Raw genomic sequence first — 25,040 nt, 5'->3', positions numbered from 1 at the left:
GCTCCATTGTAACCCCAAAGCTTAACTGTATTCCTTCTGGGGATCAGGCAGACTGTGATACTGTTGTGACCTACAGCAGACTGATTAGTCAGACCCATGCCAACACAGGGCACTCAAAACCCCTGTTGCCTCCATTCCATTTCTGCCTGAATAGGAGAAATGGGCTAATGCTGAATAGGAAAGCAGTAAGTTGATGTACGTGCAGGACAGCTCTTCCTCGGGAAGCTGTAGGGCATGTGTATAAATTACAAGCACAGCTCTATTATGGCACAGTTCCTATCCGGAGTGTAGCCGTTCCATTGCTAAAATTAAATTTAGAGAACATTAGCTCTTCTGATGTCTCATCTGTTGTGATTACCTTGGAGAATATAAATCATGTTTTGGTTCATCTCCCCTGTATTTATTTGTGGCGCTCGCACGCAGTTCTCTTGCCTGAGTGCCAAGATACGTGTCCTTTTCTGTGGTGGTTGCTCTAAGTCAGAAGGGGGGGGGACTAGAGATGCTCCTATTGCCCAATAGTGTATGTCAGCAGGGATGAAGGCTTTGCAAGCCTGGCTGGCCTTGTTTCCCCCACCACTTAAAGGAGGCTTTCAGTATCTGCAAAGGGCCACAAGGATCATCAGGGGTTGGAGCATCACCCGTATGAAGACAGGCTGAGAACATTGGGGCTGTTGAGCCTGGAGAAGAGAAGCTGTGTGGAGACCTCAGAGCAGCTTCCAGTGTCTGAAGGGGGCTGCAAGGATGCTGGAGAGGGACTCTTCATCAGAGACTGTAGTGATAGGACAAGGGGTGATGGGTTCAAACTGCAACAGGGGAGATTTAGGTTCAGTGTAAGACAGAAGCTCTTCCCTGTGAGGGTGCTGAGGAGCTGGCACAGGGTGCCCAGAGAAGCTGTGGCTGCCCCATCCCTGGCAGTGTTCAAGGGCAGGTTGGACACAGGGGCTTGGAGCAAGCTGCTCTAGTGGAAGGTGTCCCTGCCCGTGGCAGGGGTTGGAACTGGAGGAGCTTTAAGATCCCTTCCAACCCAAACCATTTTATGATTTCTACATTTAGTTTTGTACAGACCCGTGTATGAGTGAGTCAGGCTGGGCTTTTGCTGTCTGTAATGTGACACAAATGAGTACATCATTTTGGGGGTGGCTGTGACTTCTAGCAGCTGGCTATGTCCTTCAGCAGCAGAGGAAAGATGGAGACAACATTCAGACACAAGCAACTGTTCAAGACTGATCAGAGAGAGATTGTACATCAAGTGCATTGAAATGTGGCTCATTCCTGCTCTTTCAGACTCTGAGTTTACCTGAGGATAATGCCACCCTTGATAACAGATTAAGAGACCATCAGTTTGTGGGAGTGGTAGTGGTCCATTGCTCTGTCCAGAAACAGAGAGGAACAGAAAGCGATATTGTGCAAAGCCTGATTGTAAATCTGGGAATGCCAGTGGCTATGATAATGCAACTTGAAGTTTGCATAGTGTTTGGGGAGTTTTATACTTTAAGTGTTTTGCATTTTTACTAAAGAAGGAAACCTTGAGGAAAGTCTTAGAATGCACAGGGTTGATACTGAGGGCTATTTCCTGGTACAGTCCAGTGTATCTCCTGTTCCAGTTCACATTAACAGCGCTCATTCATGGGTTCTATGATGAATTATTGTCACTAAATGTCTTACTCTTATGATGTAAGGAGTGTTTCCCTCACCCTTGCAGGTTTGGGCCACCTTATTTCCTGCATCCTTATCAACGGCGCCCACTACTTCAAGCGCATCAGTGAATCTGGCATCAAGAAGATGTGTAGGAACATCTTCATCCTCCAGCAAAACCTGACAAACATCACCATGTCACGAGAGGCTGACCTGGACTTTGCAAGGTGAGCTGAGAGCCCCATGTTGGGTTTGTTACTGTTTTGATGTCCATGTGTAAAGAGGTAGCTCCTTCCAGAAGGTGCACTGCTAGCACGTGTGACTGGATGGATATCAAGTTAAACCTGCAGAAGTGTTAATTGTAGTACTCGCTTTCCCCCTTGTTGGGCAACATTCAGAGCAACATGGGTCACTTGAGCTCAAAGTGAAGGTCCCACTAAAGTGTCTGTAGATGGGGCTTCCCATAGATGTAGTTCTTAGACCAAAACCCAGGCAAGGAAAAGCTTCTAGGTTTAGGTCTTGAATCTTGGATGGAACTCACACTGGATGAATCTGGGACCTAGATAAGTAATCCTTTGGTTTGTCGAAGCCTTAAACTTTTAGTAGCTCACAGGAACAGTGTGTGTGACCCTCAGGGATGCCAGGTGATGTCCCTTCAAGTTCTGTTGTTCTTCATGTAATAGTAATAGCAAAATAAAACCAAACCTGGACATGATAGATCCCCTGCAAGTTTCACACCCATCTCAATGCTTTGCTCACAAAAGGGATTATTTGAGGAATAAGCAAATGGGTAAAAGCAAACACTAAATGGTGCGTGCTCTGCACATAGAATCAACTGAGTTGGAAAAGACCTTTAAGATCATCAAGTCCAACCTTTTCATCAGCACCTTAGATCCAACATGGACCGAGGGTGCTGACTACAAGTAGCTGTATTGGTTGATCCCCTGTGGTAGCGGCTGGTTGAGGCAGCTGAGCCCAAGAAATAACCAAAGGGAAGGGTCTGGAACTTGCACATTAAGGTGTGTAGGCCAAGTGAGTGTTCTGTGTGATGCTTGGTTATGGAATACTGGAATATGCAACTGGAAGTGGTTGGTATCATCAGTCGGCCATTGCTCTTGGAGACTGTATTATGAGAGAGGCATGACTCCCTCAGATGAGGGAGAGTGCATCTGACTGTGTGCCTCATTTACTTGGGCTCTCATATGGGGAATGATCTCATTATTGAATTAGTTTCTTCCTAATAACATTGCAGCAGAGAAGTTCTGAATGCTGAGGCCTGGAGGAGGGGGAGGGAGAAAAATCCATTCCTAACTCTCCAAGGGACAGATGTCCCAAATTCAATCTTTCCTTCCTAATATTATTTTTCCCCCTGATCTCTTGAAACGCTAAATAAATTAGACCAGGTTTTTGGCAGCAGAACAGAGCTTGAGCATGTGCTGACAGTAACTGGCACCCAAGTAATGGAATGCTGACCAGGCGCTGCTGGAGGCTGGCACAGCACAGCCAGCTCTTTGCTGGAGAGATCTTTGTGATAGGGGTTGAATAGCCATGGAGCTGTGCAATTTGATACAGAGTTTGAAGGGAAAGGAGAGGAGGGAACGTCATCCCATTCCCACTCTTGCCAGCCCAGCAGTTCTTACAGATCAAACACATACCAGCCCTCTTCCTGTATGAGTTACATGGCAAATAGGTTTTCTCCTGTACCATTGGAGCTGCTGGGTACCATCATCAAGAGCTGTGGAGCTCAGAAGAAACAGCATAGCAGCATCAGCTGCTTTTTGGTACCTGGGATACAGATTGCTGCCCATAATACAGATTCAACACCATTTCTTTTTAGCTTTCATGGCTGCATCACTTCCCTCTTTCTTTTGGGGCAGATTCCTATGATCTAGAGAGTATGTTTTATTCTTTTGTTCTTCAGATCACTCCTGAATACTTATTATCCAGCTTCTCCCTCTGCATAAGGCATCACATGCATCCAAACCCTGCCCTGCTCACCTGAATGTACAATTACCTGAGCAAGTTTTCATGCTACCCCAGGGACTCCAGTTACTGAGGTCTATTCAAACTATAAAATAAACATAACAGTTCACCCCCAGAAAGCATAAAATAACATCAGTGTGGGATAAAAGTGATTTGTACTTCTGTGATACAGCTCATAGAGGAATCTGTAAGCGTTTTGTGCTGTAGCTGACTCTCAGTTTTGCCTTTTTAAAGGTGATAAATGGAGAGCAAGTGGTTATTTTATGTGCAGGAGCAGTGGCAGAGCTGATGGGTTAAATACTCACTCACCCTCTCATCCTTCCCCCTGTACCTGCTGGTAACTGGGGTAAATTCCCTCTCTGCTTCGCTTCTCCAGGGAACTGGGTGGTCATCACCAAAAAGGAGAGATTGCTGAAGTGGGTCTAAGCCAGGTTGGGACTCACTGCCCATGGTTTTGACATGGGTTAGTGGTGACTTTGGCAGTCCTGGGGCAGCAGTTGACTTGATCTACAAGGTCTTTTCCAATCCAGTTGTTTCTATGATTCTGTGATTCTTTGTCTGATCTTTTCATTTGCTCTTCTGCAAAGTAATTCAACATTTACTCTGATTTCAATAAGGAACTTGATGAGAAATCATGGGCTCCTTTGACCAGGGGAAGGCATAATAGGGTTTTTAGTGGTTTTCTCAGGCACTTTTAGGTCTCTTTGCCCACCAGGTTAGATCTAAGCCTCATCTGAAGCCAACTGGCTTGTGCTTCCCCTGGACAGTCAGTTCACCACCTCTATTGCTCCCTTGCCCTCTTGATACTTCTTTGTCCATCAGAGTGTGGCATTGAGGATTTGAGGAGCAATTAGCCACAATTAACAACCAAATACATCACCCTTCGTACTGTCATTGTAGGGTAGCCTTAATTCTAGAACAGGTCTTTTGTGCTCCTTTTGTGAAAGCGAATGCATTTAAAGTCTGATGTCCTCAAGTTTATAGGAAAGACCAAACCATCTGAGAAAGGAACAGAAGACTTTAAATGTTTAATGTTTAATGTGGTGGTTTTGGTTTGGGGGCTGGTTTTGCTTTTAGTTTTCACTTTTGATATGTTCTTTAAGGCTTTCTATGGGCCTCAAAGAGCACTTTGCATCCCCTTTCTTCTCTGTCTTGGTGACTTAGGCAGTAGAAACCTCAACCAGGGAAGCTGGAAAGGGAAGACATTTCTCTTCATATTGAGGATTCCCAGTGAAATCTTAACCCATGTACCACTTGTTGGTTCTGTTTCTTGCTGTTTCAACCACATTCATCATAAGATGTGTCACCTGTGGGTGACAACAGCAGCATTTGCTGCTTTGGGGGTCGTACCACGCCAAAGGGAAGATTTGCTTTCAAATGAGTTTTGCTTCAAGATTCTCAGTTCAAGGTAGAGCAGAGGAGGGAAACTCTCAGCAGAGCATCACGAGGCAGAGCCAGACACATTTCCATTGAGAAAATGAATTCCCAAGTTGTAGGAAGGAACTTCTCCACTGACAGGAGAAAGGGTAAAACAGGCAGGTTCTGACTGCTGAGGTGTCACAAAAGGGTCTGTAGCATTTGCTAAAGACCCTGCAAGTATGAATAGCTTTCTCCCTTATATATGCATGTTCAGCATCTTGGCCAGCAGAAGTGCAGTTGGTTGGTAGGGCATCCACTACTATATTAAAGAAAAAGCTTTATTTTCTTCCCATGTATAATACTATATACTGCAAAGCCTGCAACTCAGCACGAGTGCCAAATATCTCTGATTTGTGGTGGGTTTAGACATAGAATTCAATTTATGGCATTAGAGGCATAGAAATTCAGCTTCAAATTTGGATTCCAGGCCAGGTCTTTTCCCTTGTGCCACCTTTCCTATTCCTCCTCTATCCCCACCAAAAATTACTTGCATGGTTATGCAGAGATTTTGTCAGATGTAGTCAAAAAAGGCTCAGTTTCTGCTTCAGACTTATTCTTAAATAAAAGATCACCCAATTCTTAAGTGTTCATTTTTCATTGGGGAGAAAAAAAAAAAATCACAGCAGTGATAAAATTGCCCTGTTCTTGAAAGTTAATTGAGGTGGGTGCAAGGGGAAGGGAGAGACCAGTGAGGAAGTGGGAACACTTCATACAACACAGTGTCATTTTGACCTCTTAGATAAAGGTTTTTGAGTGGTGCTAATTGTCTTTAGTGCATCTGAAAGTGTCCTTCATCCCTGAAATGGTTTGCAGCACAGTGAACCAGAGGTACACCTCACATAGGAGGTTCCCGTGCTGCTGCCATTCAAGTCAGTAGTTGCTATGGCCATCCATCCCATGGGGACCAGGAACCAGTTCCTGCTGCTAAAGATGGTACCAGGGCTTTTGGCTCTGACCATGTCTTTGTAGTAGATGGGTACCTACATTGTCACTGTCAGTGGCTCCCAACCACTCTGGAGAAGTCCCCAGTGAGGAGGCATGGAGAGAAGCCATCAGCATGCTGGATGCTGGTTCGTAGGTCATAGAATCAGAGTGGTAGACTGCTTTGCGCTGAAAGGGACCTTGAAGTTCACCCAGCTCCAACCCCTGCCACGGGCAGGGACACCTTCCACTAGAGCAGCTTGCTCCAAGCCCTGTGTCCAACCTGGCCTTGAACACTGCCAGGGATGGGGCAGCCACAGCTTCTCTGGGCACCCTGTGCAGGCACCTCAGCACCTTCATAGTGAAGAACTTCTTCCCAGTATCTCACCTGAATCTCCCCTATTTCAGCTTAAAGCCCTTATTCAGCCATGAATAACCCCCTGCAATGTCATCCCGGTGCCTGTGATGAAATGTGTCTATTGTTATACAAGGTCTGAGTGAATCTTTATTGCTCACAAAAGAGAGTGACCTTTGCTTCTGCTCCCCAGCAAAACACAGCTGCTGCTCTGACCTTGTTCCTCGGCTTCTGTGCTCTCCCATGTACATCATGAGGCTACGACGTACATGTACTCACTTGTATTCTTACCTTCTCAGGGCAAACCCTTCCCCTGCACCCACACAGCCAGCTGCAGAGTCAGGAGAGAATGGCAGCGATCCCCATACTGGTTTCTAAGTGAGAACTGCCAAGGCGTTTGTAGGAAGCAGCCACAATTAACACCAGTTATCCTAAATGGGTCCTGGGAACACACCCTGCACCCAGACCCTGTCTTTATTTAGGTGGGGAGGGTAAGAGAGCATAGATGAAGGAGGATGCAGTTGGAGCTTGAGCTTTCTTTCAAGGCAGTGTCAAACTGCTGCACCACTGGTTGGGTTGGATACCAAGGTTAAGTTGTGAGATGTCTGCACAGGGCTGTGATGGGAAGAGACTTAGCATAGGTTTGGGAAGCAGTGGATGTGCCTCAGCTCTGCTCCAGCACCTAATAAGCACTGTATTTGTGCTTATAAGCTCAAGTGAATCACAGCAGCGGAGTGGATTTAGACCTTCTGGGTTTAGGATTATCTCAGTCAGTGACAAGAGGCAGAGATGCTACAATATTCCAGTGCAGACAGGCCCGTTGCTTTCAGCACAAACATCCATGGAGGTGACAGGGTTGTTCCATCCAGATCTGATTCGTGCATGGAGAATACAGGAAAATACCACAAGGAAGTGCAGCAGCAGGGCTTCAGGGAGTGCTTTGTTCCAGGGCACAGTTCTGGTTCGGATGCTTGGCATTCAGGGCTCCTCTCCTGCTATAACTGGCAGGCGGGGGCTATTTTTGTTTCATTATACAGGGGCAGGAGAGATTTCTGCCTCTTGCCTAATGCACAAGGTCCTTCCAGGCAGGAGGAATAAGCAATAACTTGCTGCCACCTACTGGGTGCTGCAGAGGGTAGTAGAAGCCAGTGCGCATTGGAGATCCCTCAGACATCCCAGCCCTGTCAAAGAAGTCTTTCTCATTGCCAAATATTATTCCTCTCTCTCTGATTTTCTTCTTGATAGATACAGACCCAGCAAGCTGTGCTCGCTGCCTGTCTGCCCAGCCTGCCTGAGGGTGTTGCTGGTAGAAGGAAACCTCCTTTGAGAGCCATTCTTGATGCTTCACTTCTCTGCATTGAACCCAAGGTCCAATGGACCCTGACCTGGATCCCCTTTGTTTAGTGGCAGAATGATGTTCTGCTCTCAGGTAGCTCTGCAGCTCCTGTGATGTTCCTCTGCAGCCTGTGTCAGCACCTCACCACCCTCACAAGACACAACTTCTTCCTTATATCTAACCTGAATCTCCCCTGTTTAAGTTTAAACCCATCACCCCTTGTCCGATTGCTGTGGTACTTAATGAAGACAGATTCAAAAGCAAATGGAGTAGTGCGCTAGGAAGGATACTGGAAGCTACCAGCAAGTACTTTTGTTGCAGACATGCTGCTCACAGACCCTCTTGACTCAGTGTTGGTGAGGAAACCACCAATAACACTGTAAAAACTGAGGCCCTGGCATAAGGGTGCCCAGAGAAGCTGTGGCTGCCCCATCCCTGGCAGTGTTCAAGGCCAGGTTGGACACAGGGGCTTGGAGCAAGCTGCTCTAGTGGAAGATGTCCCTGCCCGTGGCAGGGGGTTGGAGCTGGAGGAGCTTTAAGGTCCTTTCCAACCCAAACCAGTCTGGGATTCTAAATGTGTTACTCTGGAGGAATTCCTCTCTCCCAGCTTGTTCAAGGTCCTCAGAGCTCTGGAAGGTGAAAGTCACTAATGCCTTTGCAATGCTAGCAATTCCTTCCCTATAGAGGAGCCAGAAGCAAAACAGGCTCTAAGAAGAAAAGCTTCCCTTTGCTGGCAGCATGGGAAAGACATGTTATCTCCATCACGATGCTGGACTCATGTATCTATGGAGCATGCCCTCATTTTGTTTTTGCTGCTTTTAATTAAGAAAGCTGCTTTAGTTTTCAATTAAGGACTTGGTTAGAACAAAATCCCTATTTTCTTTGCCTTTCTTTTCTGTCTTGTTTTCTCCCCCCCTGTAGTTTCCACTGAGCTTTGATCTCAGTGCAGGTTTAATTAGCTGTAATTAGTGGTTTCACTGCATTAACCAGAAATCCCAACCACAGAGGATTAAAAACACCCCTCAGCTCAATGCCCTCCTCCCCTTCCTCCTTTTCCTTCACCCTTGTGCTTTAGGGGATCAGAGACTGTCCCAGCAGCACCCTTCACCAGATGGGTGCTGCTGGCTGATGCCCTGTGCACCCCAAAGAGCTGCTCTGTTATGGACTTGTTAAAAATACACTGGAACAAATCATAGAATGGTTTGGGTTAGAAAGGACCTTAAAATCATCCGGTTCCAACCTCCTGCCATGGGCAAGGACACCTCACACTAGACCATGTCACCCAAGGCTCTGTCCAGCCTGGCCTTGAACACTGCCAGGGATGGGGCAGCCACAGCTTCTCTGGGCACCCTGTGCCAGCGCCTCAGCACCCTCACAGGGAAGAGCTTCTGCCTCATCTCCAACCTGAACTTCCCCTGTTTCAGTTTGAACCCATCACCCCTTGTCCTATCACTCCAGTCCCTGATGAAGAGTCCCTCTCCAGCATCCTTGTAGCCCCCTTCAGACACTGGAAGCCACGCTCTCAGCCTGTCTTCATACAGGAGCTGCTTCAGCCCCCGATCATCCTCATCACCCACCTCTGTAGGTTAATGTCCAGTTAAATCTGCAGCTGCTATGACTTTTAGTAGGACACCAATTTATGGCTTCGCAGCGTTTCATAGATCCCTTCTTGGGGTTTCTGACTGCCTTCTGCAGCATGGTACATGTACAGCAAGGTGCCTGCTTGAGGCTTCCCAGACTTTCAGCTTCTGCAGTCTTCCGTGAGTATATGGAAGCCATGGCACAGCCACAGCCTTTGCTGGAGCTGCCCAGCTCCTCAGCACAGAAACAAGGAGGCGGTTTGGAAGATATGGGTGATAGGAAACCCACATCACTGGTCTGCTCTTCTCCATAGAGATCCATGTGGAAATTCCGTGTAGCTGGCTGCACACTACGTCTGGTCGCTCAAAACAAAGCAGGAAGGAACCAAACAACTGGTGAAGTGAGAGCAGTGCTGTGAATCATGACTCCTGTCAAGATAGCCACTTCACACTAGGTAGAGATCAGTGTACCCCTCACCGAGCCCCACTGACCTCTCATGTGTTGGAAAGGGTCTTGTTTCCTCTGGCCAGCTCAGAAGCTGTATGGATATTTATGGATACTGGAAAATGCAGTGTTCCCAGATATCTCACCTTGATGGGTCCCAGTTCACTGTGGGCCAAGCACGTCTGCTTAGCACATCTGTGCCAAAGTTGGCTGTTTTCAGTCTCATGTGTCTACCCAATCTCCTTGCAGTGCCAGGAAACAAGGCTTCCCTTGTCCCTTGCTCAGTTTTCCAGGATGTTGGTGAAGTTCAGTTCTGTTCTTTACATCCATGAGTGTTTGAGAGGGGAGTTTGGCCAGACTTTGTCTTTGAATCCCTAGCCCAATGCTGACACATAGAGGAAAGGCAACAAGCCCATCCTGAAGCCTGAAAGCGGTTCTCAGGTCATCTCACCAGAGTGAAGGGGACCCATGCTCTGGATCCCATGTTCCCCTAGGACTCAGAAGCTATTTCTTGCTGTCCCAGGATTGTCATCTGGGGAAGGGAAGCTTTCCCAAGGAAAATGCACTCTTGTTACACCATAGCCACATCCTCCAGGTATTTCCCTTTTGCCACAAAACCAGATCCTGATCCGTTTGGAGATGGGGTCTTTTATGCTGTTTCCACCTGAAGTCTCTCTCCTGAAATCTGAAGGCTTAAAATTCCTTTCAATTCACTGTCAGTGACTGCAGATGGTAAGTTTATTCCCAGGATAATACTGGGTTTGTGCTCTGGTCAGTCTTCTGGCACCCAGGTCCTTTCAGCCCTATCTCCTTCTGCAGGGTCCATACATCTAAAGTAGATCAGTTAAATCAGCTGCTGCAAGGGCTTTGTTTCTTCTATCGTTGGCTGTCCTGGTGAGCATCAGATGGGAGTAGATCATAGAATCACAGAATAGCCATAGAATCCTAGTAGGTCATAGAATGGTCTCATCTGAACACGCCTGGTCTGTGCAAGTCCAAAATACTCCTCCCCAGGACAGCACTTGATGCTTTCTCTGCCTCACCTGGAAAACAACCTCCAAAACATACTGTATTATATCTGCTATGCAAAATGCAGAGCCAGCACACAACAAAGGATCAGCAGCTCTTTACAGCTTATTTTCACACAGGAGGAAAGCAGCATCCAGCTCTGAAGGCTCGGTGGAAACGTGTGATGTCTCTCGCATTACCCTGCAATGCCAACACTTCGGCAAATCCCACCTTCCTCTTCCCTTTCTCCACACAGGGGGACCTGATGGGACACAGTGAATGAGAGCAGGGGAAGGATCCAGCACTGGGGAAGAGGCTGCAGTTTGGGTTTTGCATCAATTTTCTCTCTTTTTGGCAGGATCAGCTCCCTGGTCTGATTCATAGCAGGCCCTGCAAACAGCTGTGCTGGCACAACTGAAGGAGAGGGAACAAACAAGGAAATGAGCTGTTAAGGCTCTGAAATGATCATGTTCCTGAAAATGGAACTTTTAGCTTAAATTAGGAGAAGACATCAGGGTTGGAGAAGGGAATTGGTCAAGGTAGGAGCAGAGGGAAGGCAGGAGCAGCGAACACATCCTTGTGCAGAAGTCATTGCTCTTCCCACCCCATCTTTGGGCCATTTGGCCACGCTCCAGCCTAAAGATGGACAACTTTTGTTCTCAGCTTTGCTGAGCAGCAGCTTTCTCCTTCATTGCTTCTGTCTGGGAAATGCCTTGCCTGCTGCTGATGCTCCACATTAGGATAAAGCTCCGAAATGCCCTAATGGTGACAGAGCAGATGTGCGGAAGCAAAAGCCTGACTCATGGGGGATGACATTTCGTGTTTGTCCTTAAATAATTTTCGCATAATGAGAGCATTTGAGCACATGGAGATGGGAAGAAAGTGGCTGAACCACCAGCCAGCGCATCACTCCCCTGCCTTTGGTGACTGCATGGGTTATAAGCTCCTCAAGGAAGGGATTTGGCTGGCTTTGTAAGTAAAACATAGGCATTTCACACACACGTGGGCCATGGCAGCCCAAAGAACACACACTCAAGTCCCACAAAGTAGTTGGACATGACCCATCAGTGTGCGTTTGAGACCAGAGCCTCCCCATGTGCTGGGCTGCACCCCCAGAGCGTGAGCAGCAGCTCAGGAAGGGGATCCTGCCCCTCTGCTGTGCTCTGGGGAGACCCCCCCTGCAGTCCTGATCCAGCTCTGGGGCAGCAGCACAAGAGAGACGTGGAGCTGCTGGAGCGAGTGCAGAGGAGGCCACAGAGATGCTGCGAGGGCTGGAGCAGCTCTGCTCTGGAGCCAGGCTGAGAGAGCTGGGCTGGGTCAGTCTGGAGAAGAGAAGGCTCCTGAAGGGGAGACCTGAGAGCAGCTCCAGTGCCTGAAGGGGCTGCAGGAAAGCTGGAGAGGGGCTTTGGAGAAGGGCCTGTAGGGCCAGGCCAAGGGGAATGGCTTTAAGCTGCCAGAGAGGAGAATGAGATGAGCTCTTAGGCAGAAGCTCTTCCCTGTGAGGGTGCTGAGGCGCTGGCACAGGGTGCCCAGAGAAGCTGTGGCTGCCCCATCCCTGGCAGTGTTCAAGGCCAGGTTGGACACAGGGGCTTGGAGCAAGCTGCTCTAGTGGAAGGTGTCCCTGCCTGTGGCAGGGGTTGGAACTGGGTGGGCTTTAAGGTCCCTTCCAACCCAAACCAGTCTGATTTAAGCCTCAGTTTAACTTTCAGACACATGCATTGACCTGTTGAACTGAGGAACACTTGCTCCGTAACAAGTCATCCATCACAGTCACATCTCCATCAGAGCTGATTGCCCTCAGCTCCCTTTACAGCAAGTAGCAAGAAGCATGATTAGAGTGAGTTTCTGGTTTTGTTTAAATCTTGTTTGCAATGAGGTGCAGGGTTTATCGCAGTGCCTGTGCTTTCACACAAGGATCGGGGAGCAGAGGTGACCTGCTCAGGTGGAATTATCCATGGCAGACACCTATCCCTAGGCAAGATGAGCCCTTCCTCAGCTGTCTGGGGCCAGGAGGTAACTTTGCAGGTGGGTAGATCAATCCATAAGCACCCTCTATAGGCTTTTAGACCCAATAGAAGCCATGTGTTACCTGGATCTGAATTCACTTGGCAGTTCCTACACCCCTAATATCCAGACACGTAGTGTATGAAATCACTTCGCATCCACACTCCATCAGTGTCACTCCATAGACTCATAGAATAGTTAGGGTTGGAAAGGACCTTAAGATCATCCAGTTCTAACCCCCTGCCACAGGCAGGGACACCTCCCACTAAACCATCTCACCCAAGGCTCTGTCCACCCTGGCCTTGAGCTCCATATAGCAGAGGAAGCATCTTCAAGCATTAGTTGGTACTGGAAGGCACCAGTCCTGCCCAGGCTTTCCGCTGTTGACTCAATGGTTGTATTTTGATCAGCCATTTCAGTTTTTTCCCGGAGGCACTTTTAATCTTCCCACTGTAACCTTTAAAGATAGAGGGTTTAGTGGCCTCTGTAATGATTTTCATTGCCTGAATGTAGATGTGTGAGTGGCTCTGAGTAAAGAGATTAATTCAATTTCCCTAAACTGGAAATGGACTGAAAAACGGAGAGGCTTCATTGACTTTCTTTGCTTAGGTCCGGGTGAGTTAGTGACACAATCAGTGGAGGTGGACTCCTCAGCCAGGACAAACTGGCGTTCACATTTCCAGGGACACGAGCTCGGGAAGATGTGAATAAACATCATGGGTTTGGCCATCAGACTTGGCCGCAGCCCGTTCCTAGGCTGCATTAGCAACATCAGGATATATCCTCCTGGCAGTGAATTACAAACACATCCCTCATTTCTCCCTGAGGTGACAGTCTTTTGCTGATATGTGCTTTCTCAAGACTAATAAGTTTTGAATGTCTGTGGCGGGGGGGAAATCAAAGTAATTACTTTGTGTTCCCGAGCTGCTTATTTGTGTAGGTGCATGTATGTTTATCTCTCTCTGTCATGCTGCATTGCTAATGGTAATTAAAGTGAAGGGATTTGTCTTGTTAGAAGTTTTTCTGTTTAACTTCTACCTGAAGTGACTTTGGCCTCTGTGACGATGCTCAGTCACTGACCGGTTACTTGTAGAACTGCAGTTGCTTTAATATAAGGTTTAACTTTAGGAAACTAAACTTTGTGGGATCGAGCACCTTCAGCAAGTTTGCTGGTGACACTGAGCTGTGTGGTGTGGTTGACACGCTGGAGGAACGGGATGGGATCCAGAGGGACCTGAACATGCTGGACAGGTGGAGGTGCGAACCTCTTGGGGTTCAACAAGGCCAAGTGCAAGGTCCTGCGTGTGGGTTGGGGTAATCCCAGCCACAGCTACAGGTTGGGTGGAGATGAGATTCACAGCAGCCCTGCAGAGAAGGACTTAGGGGTGTTGGTTGATGAGAAGCTCCCATGACCCGGTTTCAGTGTGCACTTGAGCCCAGAACCCACCTCCCATGTGCTGGGCTGCACCCCCAGAGCATGAGTTCAGGAGTTGGAAGTGGATGAGCTTTAAGGTCCCTTCCAACCCAGACCATTCTAGGATTCTGTCCTGGGTTCAGCAGCAGCAGTCATTTTTCTCAGTCTTAGTAGCTGACGCAGTGCTGTGTTTGGGCTTTAGTCTGAGAACAGTGCTGATAACACCGATGTTTTTAGTTACTGCTCAGTCATGTTTACTCTGACCAAGGACTTTGTGAGCCTCATGCTGTGCCAGGGAGGAGGGGAAGCCGGGAGGAAGCAGAGACAGGACACCTGACCCAAACTAGCCAAAGAGGTATTCCATACCACAGCACGTCATGCCCACTATATAAACTGGGGGCAGTTACCCAGAAGGGCTGGATCACTGCTTGGGTCGGGCTGGGTATTGGTCGGTGGGTGGTGAGCGGTTGTATTCTCTCCCCTTGTTATTTCCCTTATCATTATTATCATTGGTGGCAGCAGCAGTGGTTTGTGTTATACCTTAGTTACTGGGCTGCTCTTATCTCAACCCATGGGAGCTACATTCTTTCCATTCTCCTCCCCATCCCTCCAGGAGCAGGTGCTGAAAGAAGGGCGGGAGTGAGCGAGCAGCAGCGTGGTGCTAAGTTACCAGCTGGGCTTAAACCATGACAGATTCTAACTCTGTCAGTCTGGAATTGGATTGTTTTGCTTGTCCAGGTCTGCAGTATGTAGGGGGTGTGTTGGTTTTCTTTGCAGACCAGGTTCTGAAAGCACGTCCTGTGGGTCTGAGCCTTGGTGTTCGCTATCATCTTGGTGGAGGTTCTTGCAAATCAGAAACTACTCATCATCAGCTTCTGCTGTATTTGACTCCATGGAATTCGATATGTGGGTGATCGTAGCAATAATTCAGGACAAAACCCATGTTGTCCACTGTCAGCACTGGTGTGGTGTGTGCTTACCAGGGGGTAAACCAGCACAGGACACATTGTCTATGGCTCAGTGGGTGGGCCAAGGAGTTCTCTGCCAGGCTCCCAGCCTTGGGTGTCCATCCCACCCAGGGATGCAAGGTTCAGTCTCTCCCCACACTTCATCTTTTGCCTGAAACATGAAATCCATGGGCTGGAAAGAAGCCACAGGGCTTTCCTACTGGCTCCTCAGGCTGCACAGACCACAGACCAGGTCTCAGTCTGGATCAGGAGTCCAAAACCACAGCCCCAGCATCCAGAAACTGCTTGTGTTAATACAGCTCTTTTTGTACTGTAGAAATATGAAGATGAATGGGAAAGCTTATTTGCAGGTCCACATAAAGCATAAAACACATCAATACCCCAGATACACCATGGCTTTAGCCATGAATGGGCTAGGCAGGCTTTTGCATGCATTGAGAGCAGCTTGCTTGCTTTGCTTGCTTCAGAAGTGCCATAGGAACATACAGCAGTCCTCTTGTCTCAGTGGAGTCCAAGGACCTTCTCCTCTTGCCTTCACTTGCTCCTCTGCCCTTCCACAGCTTCAGGCTTGGACTGCCGTTGTTGAGGGTGCTGATGCACTGGCACAGTCATCCCTCTGATGATCATAGAATCACAGAATGGTTTGCATTGGAAAGCACCTTAAGATCACCCAGTTCCAACCCCCAGCCATGGGCAGGAATGCCTCACACTAGACCATGTCTCCCAGGGCTCATCCCATGGGAATAGATACCCCTGTGAGTGTCTGCAGATGCCTAAGCTCCGTGTCTGAGCTCTCATCCAACCTGCTTTGGAGCTCCTCATTCATCTAGAAATGGTTTTCTGCTCCCATGCTTAGAGATGGGCGCTGCCTGTGCTGAATTTGTGTACTGAAGGTCTGGAAGCCTTCTGAGAGCTTCTGCTTCCTCTTAACAGCAAACAGAGCTGTTTGTTAGAGGAAGGACAGAGTTTTTAAGGATGGGAAGTTGGTGTGACACGAAGCAAAGAAAGGGGGAACCATCAGTGTGTGAAGAGCAACCATCCCAGGCATGTATCTGCAGCTAAAATAAAGGTAAGCAGAGGCTTGTCAGCTTGAGATGCATCTCTATTGCCTGGCTCCAACCTGCAAATGGAAGCAATTAGAGATCTGTCCTGCCTTTTTCACAGCAGGCTGCATCTTTCTAGCACCAGCCCCACCGACAGAAAGACACATGCAGGTCCTTAAGGAGCAGATTGGTTTACCCTGTCAGTCAGATCTCATTAGAAGCTGCAGTGCTTCGTAGCTGGTAATGTGCTAAGAAATAACAGAGATTGGTGCTGTGCGATAGGGTTTTGAGTCCCTGCTCATCATTTTTCTATGCACTGAAGTCAGATCTTCTGCAGAGGGTTCTCTTTTAATTAGATTGAGGCAGGGAGCGGAGCATTACAACCTGCTGATGGAATGGCATCCTTGGAATGATGAGCAGGCAGAGCGTGGCTGGTAGGATGCAAAACATCAGTGCAAGGACACAAGGGGGGATAGTTCTGGGAACAGTGCTTTTCAGTTGGAAGGCAGGAGGGAGAAGAGAGGATCAGGGTAGAAGCAGACCAGGATCAGATCCTGCTAAACTATAGGAAGGAAGAGGGGAAATGAGCGAAGGACAGAAACAGCATAACTGAGGTGAGCAACAGGGCCAAGCCATGCTATAGTGTTAGGGCAGAGCAAGATATCAGCCTGGAGAAGAGAAGCTGCATGGAGACCTCAGGGCAGCTTCCAGTGTCTGAAGGGGGCTCCAAGGATGCTGGAGAGGGTCTCTTCATCAGGGACTGTAGTGATGGGACAAGGGGTGATGGGTTCAGAGTGAAACAGGGGAAGTTCAGGTTGGAGATAAGGCAGAAGTTCTTCCCTGTGAGGGTGCTGAGGCGCTGGCACAGGGTGCCCAGAGAAGCTGTGGCTGCCCCATCCCTGGCAGTGTTCAAGGCCAGGTTGGACACAGGGGCTTGGAGCAAGCTGCTCTAGTGGAAGGTGTCCCTGCCTGTGGCAGGGGTTGGAACTGGAGGAGCTTTAAGGTCCCTTCCAACACGAATCACTCTGTGACTTTGGGGGTGATGCAAAGGTCTTTGCTAACGGGGGCATGTGGGAGCCTTCCTGAAGCAATAATTTGCCCTTGTGCTAGGGAATATTCTTACCACCAGTTCAGTTCCTGTGGGTATTCCACTCTTCAGTACCACTGATCAGTACCCGGAGGAGCCACAGCCCCACATACAGAGACCACCGATGAGCCCGTCTATCTCCTGGCTTTGGGGTCTACCCACATTCTTGCAGATTTCATGGAGCCAGTTGCTTCACATGGGGATTCAGCAGTTTCTGACCCATGGAGAAACAGCTCCACATCGTCTTCTTTTGCCCTTACTTCCCTTTCTTCCCTCTTCAAGCTCATACAGCAACATCCCAGTTTGGGTATTCAGCCACCCCAGCATTTTCCACCATGAGCTTTCCCAGAAAAGATGCTGGATTTGGGCGACTAAGGTGTGATTGTCGTAGTCGCCCTCTGAATTCCATCCTTGAATGAGACTGAAATGGGAAAGTGATTTTTGCAGCTGAATCAGTAAAAACCTGAGTAAGCTCAGAGGTGATTCTTCAGCTGCAGAAGGCGACTGGCTCCAGGGCACAAGCGCGCACAGTCAGAATGGGGAACGTACATCAGGCAATTCCTGTCTATCCGAGGCAGATCCTCTGGTGAGGAATTCTGCCTCAAATGCAGGGAAAGCGGAGTGAAAGAGGTGAATTACTGATGGAGCACGAGGGTTACCATAGCTGACAGATGGAGACTGTCGGGGAACACGTTGCAGAGTGGCATCTGCACCATGCCGGGTTGGCGGCCCTGAACTTTCACACGTCAGATGGAGGATAGCAACACACAAACTCTGATGCAGCAATTAAATCTGTCCTGTCATGAACCCGGGCTTTGTAGCCAAGAGAAATCCGTACCCTCAGGTAAAGCATTCAGATCTCAGTTCTTTATTTTAGGAAGGTATTGAAATAGTTACAACATATAATTTATAATTCACCCAAGGAGGCTGTGGCTGCCCCATCCCTGGCAGCGTTCAAGGCCAGGTTGGACACAGGGGCTTGGAGCAAGCTGCTCTAGTGGAAGGTGTCCCTGCTCATGGCAGGGGTTGGAACTGGGTGAGCTTTAAGGTCCCTTCCAACCCAAACCAGTCTGTGATCCTACGATTCTAATTACATCCAGACCACTGCATTTAAATATAGATGTATGATGTCAACGTACAGAGATTTATATTGCTTGGCCTGCAGTGTGTAATCTCTTACGCAGATTTTACTGAAGGCTGTAAAGTTTCACTTGTGTTTTACAGTTTGTATTCCAGATTTGAGATCAAATAATACAGAAGAGATGTAAAATGCAGCTGACATCTCGCATCACCTAAATGCATTAACATCTGAAGCTAAATTGTGTCTCTCAAGTGCATACAGAAGTCATGTATCAGATATGTGTGACACATCATCTTGTGTGCAAAAACAAAGGGCAGAAGAGAAGAGGTGCAAATAATAGCAAGTTTTATGCTTTCATGAAGAACAGCTTGTATTATGAAGGAACAATATGTAAAATATGCCTTTTTTAATAAGATTGAGTGCCTTTGTGTTCCTGGTTGTTTTCTTAAGTGCAATGCAACTTGGTAAATGACTGTAATTGCTCTGCCATCTGTTAACTGTTTGGTGCAGTGTGTGGAGTTCATTCTTCCTTCACTCAGAGCATACAAATGGGCTGATTCTAAGAATCATCTGGTAAATGGGCTTCTTGTCCCTGGAGGGGGTTCAAGGGTGGACACCACAGCAGGGACCCTGGCTCTGGGAGTTAGCCAGTGAGCATCAGCATGGGGATGGTACTAGGTTGTAACCCAAGGGACTTCAACCTGTTAATCATAGAATCCCAGAGTGGTTTGGGTTGGGAGGGACCTTAAAGCTCCTCCAGTTCAGGGACACCTTCCACTAGAGCAGCTTGCTCCAAGCCCCTGTGTCCAGCCTGGCCTTGAACACTGCCAGGCATGGGGCAGCCACAGCTTCTCTGGGCACCCTGTGCCAGCGCCTCAGCACCCTCACAGGGAAGAGCTTCTGCCTAAGAGCTCATCTCAGTCTCCCCTCTGGCAGGTTAAAGCCATTCCCCTTGGCCTGGCCCTACAGGCCCTTGTCCAAAGCCCCTCTCCAGCTTTCCTGCAGCCTCTTTAGGCACTGCAAGCAATCTCAGCAGACCTTCATCTTCTCAGCTATAAAGCAGCCTTTTGACAAAATGGAAGAGTTCTGTACATGTTGTCTCTAAACTGCTTCCAGATGTACAAATGGGAATTGAAAGAGGTTAATAAATTAATACCAAATCTACAGGTTCCGTTCTTACACCAGAGTCCTTTTGATATCTGGAGGTTTTGTACAGTTAGATGATGCATTTCTGGCAGGAAATAAAAATAGCAGAGCGATTTCTCTGCTTTTGATGGCTATGAACTACCCCATCAGTTTAAAAGTGGTGCAGAGCTGCTGTTCCCACTCTGTATGGTCTAACTTTGTTTCCAAGGAGCCACTGTCACCCTGCAGTGGAGTCTGTGCATAGGGAGTGGTGAGCAAAGAGCTGCATCCCCAAGATACTCCATCAGTAAGACAAGCAGACCTGTTTTTCCATGCAGTGGAGAATAGAGGTAGCAACCACGATTATGGCTGTGGGTCTTATCCTGCACTGACATTGCCTTGATGATGTTTTCATTTTAAATGCTAAGAGTTTATGCTGTCTGGCAGTAATATATTGTAATGCAGATCCGTTGGCTCCAAAAGTTGAGACCATTGGAGCTAAAACTTCACCAAGAACGGCCAGAAGAGGCCATAGTTGTGCTGCACACAACAGTGTGTGGTGCTTGCTCCAATCCCTGCTTTTCCAGGAGTGGTATCCTTCAAAAGGAGCTATTAAAAGTGGGCTTCTTGCTTTGCCTACTATAACAACACCTTGGAGAGGCAGTGGCTTCCCTCTGTAAATAATGTCTTTTGCCCTAGGTAGAACACAGAGGGAAAAGCAATTTCAACCAGAAATATTGCTATAAGTGCAAATGAGTAGCATCTGGCCATAAATAGCTTGAGCCTGTAAATCTGGAGGTTTCTAAGCATCAGGAGAACTATTGAGAACTGGAATATTGGGTGTGATGGAATGTTGGCCAGTGCAGAATGCATGGAGAAGAGGGTTGAAGCCCTTAAGCATTAACTTCTTCAGCCAGAAGACCCGTAGTTCTATGTTCATGTCTACTACAATTTGGCATTGAATCCATCCTGGATGTGTGATTTCTTTGTAATAAACACTTAAACCAAGTATAACTGTCTGGTTTTGGTTAGGATGAATTAGTTTTGCCCCATTTTTGTCTCCATTCAGAGGTAGGAGATGGTGGTGGTGGTCTTGGTGGTGGTGATAACTGATGATGAGCCAGTGGGTAGGGTTTGAGGCTGAGCATCATTTGGTTTTCCTCTTGGCTTAGAGGCTGGAGCAAGGTAATGATGCTGGTACCAGGACAAGAAACATTAGTGCCAGGAGACAAGTGAATCACATCAATCATAAAATGGTTTGGGTTGGAAGGGAACTTAAAGCTCATCCAGTTCCAACCCCCTACCCTGGGCAGGGATAAAGGACTCTTCCATGAGAAACAGTAATACATTCAGCAAAAAGTTTAGAACAAACTAAATTTGGTGTCAGCATGTCCACAAAGAATCTCAGTTTCCCAAATCCTGAAACCACTGCAGCATTCAAACAAAGATATCCAGAAGGAAAAACATGAACTGGAGTTTTCCAAGAACTTTAGGCTGTTTGCCTGACTGCAGCAAGAGGTTTAAACCTCCTTTAAATCCCTGGGGCCTGACCACGACCTGCTACACACTTGACTTGATGGACTTTGCAATTTCCTACCACATTCACATAGAATCATAGAATGGTTTGGCTTGGAAAGGACCTTAAGATCATCCAGTTCCAACCCCCCTGCCATGGGCAGGGACACCTCACTCCAGACCATGTCACCCAAGGCTCTGTCCAACCTGGCCTTGCACACTGCCAGGGATGGAGCATTCACAACTTCCTTGGGCAACCCATTCCAGTGCCTCACCATCCTCACATTAAAGAACTTCTTCCTTATATTTAACCTGAACTTCCCGTGTTTCAGTCTGAATCCTTTACCCCTTGTCCTTTCACTCCAGTCCCCGATGAAGAGTCCCTCTCCAGCATCCTTGTAGCCCCCTTCAGACACTGGAAGCTGCTCTGAGGTCTCCAAGCAGCTTCTCTTCTCCAGGCTCAACAGCCCCAATGTTCTCAGCCTGTCTCCATACGGGAGGTGCTCCAGCCCCTGAGCATCCTCATGGCCTCCTCTGCACTTGCTCCAACAGCTCCATGTCCTCCTTATGCTGAGCACACCAGAACTGCACACAGTGCTGCGAGTGGGGTCTCATGGGAGCAGAGCAGAGGGGCAGGAGCACCTCCATGATCTGCTCCTCACACTTCTACTGTTGCCTTATTAATATTTCCTTTTTATTTCCTTTTCCCTTCCTCCCATTGCTTGTTACTCATGACTTGGACAGTGCTGCGCTGCTGGGAACACATGATGGGGATCCCCGTGCATCTGGCAGCATCATCACAGAGGGGACCACGTGCACACGGCATTGAAAACCCCATCCCTGAACGACTTGCACCACCCTCACACTGTGCAGTGATACCCAGTAATTACACAGCTTTTCAAAGGGAGGATAAAGCCATTAAACCCCATTAACCAATGTCTCAAAAACAATGCCTGAGACACTTCTTGTAGCTCCACAGTGGCTGATATAATGAACGATGGAAATCCTCCCTCTCCAAATGGAACTTTATAGGGTATTAAATAAGCACCCTCAGCACTTATCTAAATCTTTAATTAGTTCTAGAATATACTGATGATATCAAGGCTAATTAAATTTATACAGATAAAGAGCAATGAAATTCTAGCCAAGTGAGCCGGAAAGTACATATTAAATAGTAAATGTAATGGTTCAAGCAGATAAATGCAATTTTATATATCTATATAAAAATTCTATTCAATTCACATATCGTATTCGAATTGATTCTGAGTGTGCAAGTGATTGGGAAGAATCTTTTGAATGGATCAGTAAAAGTGCTAATCTGGCCTGTTGAAATGCCAGTTCTTAATGGCAGCATGTGCAAATAAGCCACACACATTTGCATTTTACTGCATATAGTAAAAAGGAAACAAAATATCTATCCCATCTGCCAGTTTATAAAGAATATTAAGCAATTTTTTCCCCTTGCTTCATGCATAAGTGACAGGGAGCGTGGGGATGAATGTAGCCTGAAAGCAGAGAGTCAGCAGTTCGATGGAAACTACTGCAAAGATTGCTCCACTCAGCAAAATCTAATACACTTTTAGCTACCCTTTGGGAACAACAATTACTGTGGCAAAAAAAAACCACCCTTCCCAGCTTTATTTAGGATCAAGTGGCTTGGAACTGGATCCAGACTGTGATGATGTAAGTGGGGAGGTGCTCGGTGGTGCAAGATTGTTGGGTTTGGATAAAAACAGGTATGTTTGGTAGCTACCGATGGGTGAAGGACCCTTCTGATGGGGTCTGCTTGCTAAGGGGAACTCTGCTCTCCTGAGACCCCACTTGCTGCACTGTGTGCAGTTCCGGTGTCCTCAACATAAGAAGGACATTGAGCTGCTGGAGCAAGTCCAGAGGAGGCCATGAGGATGATCAGGGCCTGGAGCACCTCCTGTATGAAGACAGGCTGAGAACACTGGGGCTGTTGAGCCTGGGGAAGAGAAGCTCTGTGGAGACCTCAGAGCAGCTTCCAGTGTCTGAAGGGGGCTCCAAGGATGCTGGAGAGGGACTCTTCATCAGGGACTGGAGTGATAGAACAAGGAGTGATGGGTTCAAACTGAAACAGGGGAAGTTCAGGTTGGAGATAAGGCAGAAGTTCTTTAATGTGAGGGTGCTGAGGCGCTGGCACAGGGTGCCCAGAGAAGCTGTGGCTGCCCCATCCCTGGCAGTGTTCAAGGGCAGGTTGGACACAGGGGCTTGGAGCAAGCTGCTCTAGTGGAAGGTGTCCCTGCCCGTGGCAGGGGTTGGAACTGGATGAGCTTTAAGCTCCCTTCCAACCCAAACCAGTCTGGGGTTCTGTAAGATAGAGCTTGCCAGGTATCAGGATGAAAAGGAGGGGAGAGAAAAGGATAGATCTTTTGGAAGAGAAGTTCTTTGCTGCACGTACCTCACCTCTTCCTTTGCTAATTAGCTCCATGTTTTACTGGTGATTTATCACTTGTGTTTCACAGAAAGACTTGCAGTAGAGAGAAAACCAAGCCCTCCAGTGACCCAGAGCTGCACCCAAAGGTGTTGGCTGTATCTGTGGGGTGTTTTCCAGAATTCACCATTAAAACAACGCTGCTTTGTCTGTACAGAAGCCAGGACATGGGTGAGCTGATTTGTATTTAGTGCTTCGTACACTGTCTGTGGTTGAAGTTTAAAAAGGGAAAGTAATTGGATTTATAATTGGGTTGTCTTTAATTAGAAGACTTTACTTATACCCTTCTGAATAAGTACACCTGCTCTCCTTGTCTGGCTCTGTACCCTGATCATAGTTCTGTGCACTGCAGTCCCAAAAGCCAGTACCCATCAAGGTGTGAGGGCTTCCCATCTCTGACACTTGTTTTCTCCCTTGGGCAAATGACTTAATTGCTGTCTCAGTTCCTCCAGCTATATAAAGCAATAATAATAATATTACCCTTACATCTGAGCCCTGATTCTTTATTAAGGGCTGTGATTTGCAGGAGCGTGAAGCACTCATGAATTATAAATTCACTTCAAGTCTTCCTCTCATGTTTTGTTTTCTTTTACAACTGATTTCACTTTGGTGTTTGCACTTCTGAGCTTAGTTAAGTGGGTTTCGTGTTCTCGACACTCTCCTCCTTGTAGTAACACAGCCCAGAGCTGTCTGTGCCTCCTGCCCAAGTGGTGCTGCCTGTTGTAGTGTGTGGTGATGGGGCATCTGCCTTTGCGCTTCCGAGGTGCTGTGGATGATGTGTTGCACCTAGAGAAGACGTAGATCATAGCAGCACACAAATATGTTTGGCCTAATTTTAGGTTCCCTCTACAGTCCATGGAGACAAATAGGTGCTTCTTGGCCGCGGTTCATCTCAACCCAGACATGAGCGGTGTCCGTTTCTTACTATGGTTTGTAAGAGCAGCTACACAGCAAAAACATCCCCGATGTGGACATCCAAAGCTGTATGGATTCCCCTAAAGCACTTTAGGTGCTTCTGGAAGCAGAGAATGGGCATTGCTATGGGTTAATTAAAAATCAAGAAAGAAATCTTAATAAATAATGTGTGGAATAGTGACCTGAGGGTAATGATAGTCTGTTACATGTTTTAGGGCTGTAACTGCGTAGAGGACCTGAAGGATGCAGTTCAAGATGAGCAGCAGTTACAGAGTTGGGTACATGATGTAGCAGATACCTTCCATCACTACTTTCTATTTTGTTATCATAAGCTCCCAAGGTGGGAAAAGAAACAGCAGCCCTACTTGCACCATCTTGATTTAAAACACTCCTCACTGATGCATATATGCAGATGTCATTGCAGTCTTCAGGAGGTGTAGGTTTATGTGGCTGGTTTATGTGGCTTTTCCTTTGCTTGGTATTTCAGGTTTTCAGAACTTGCTTTACAATAAGTCCTACATGCTAGAGCTCATCTCTCCTGCCCCATCTCCAGTGCTTTGTAACCACCAACTCCATTCTCATCTCTTTCCCTTTTCCACCTCAGATTTTTCATGCTCCGTATGCAAAAAAGCCCCATGGGTTTCTCTTCTTGGTGAAGCCAGTCCTGGAAATCCATTTCTTCTTCACTGCATAATATTATTATGTTATTTCTTGGTTTAATTCCATTTTCACACTCACTCACCTTCCCCAT

The 25,040-nt window shown here is 47.5% G+C and overlaps 1 protein-coding gene across 1 annotated transcript in view; it reads left to right on the top strand.

The window, feature by feature from the left end:
• EXOC4 (exocyst complex component 4) overlaps positions 1–25,040 on the top strand; it is a 394,793-nt gene that overhangs the window by 360,493 nt on the left and 9,260 nt on the right. The window contains exon 17 of the mRNA XM_061467959.1: positions 1,703–1,862. Within this exon, the coding sequence (XP_061323943.1) occupies positions 1,703–1,862 (160 nt within the window). The remainder of the gene's footprint in view (positions 1–1,702; positions 1,863–25,040) is intronic.

Source organism: Pezoporus flaviventris, unplaced genomic scaffold (assembly GCF_033815535.1).
Source record: "Pezoporus flaviventris isolate CSIRO_AGI_PZ_B2104156 unplaced genomic scaffold, CSIRO_AGI_Pfla_v1 ptg000046l, whole genome shotgun sequence".
NCBI lineage: Eukaryota > Metazoa > Chordata > Aves > Psittaciformes > Psittacidae > Pezoporus > Pezoporus flaviventris.
Note: the sequence above shows the minus strand (reverse complement) of the source record. Positions and strands in the feature narration are given on the sequence as shown.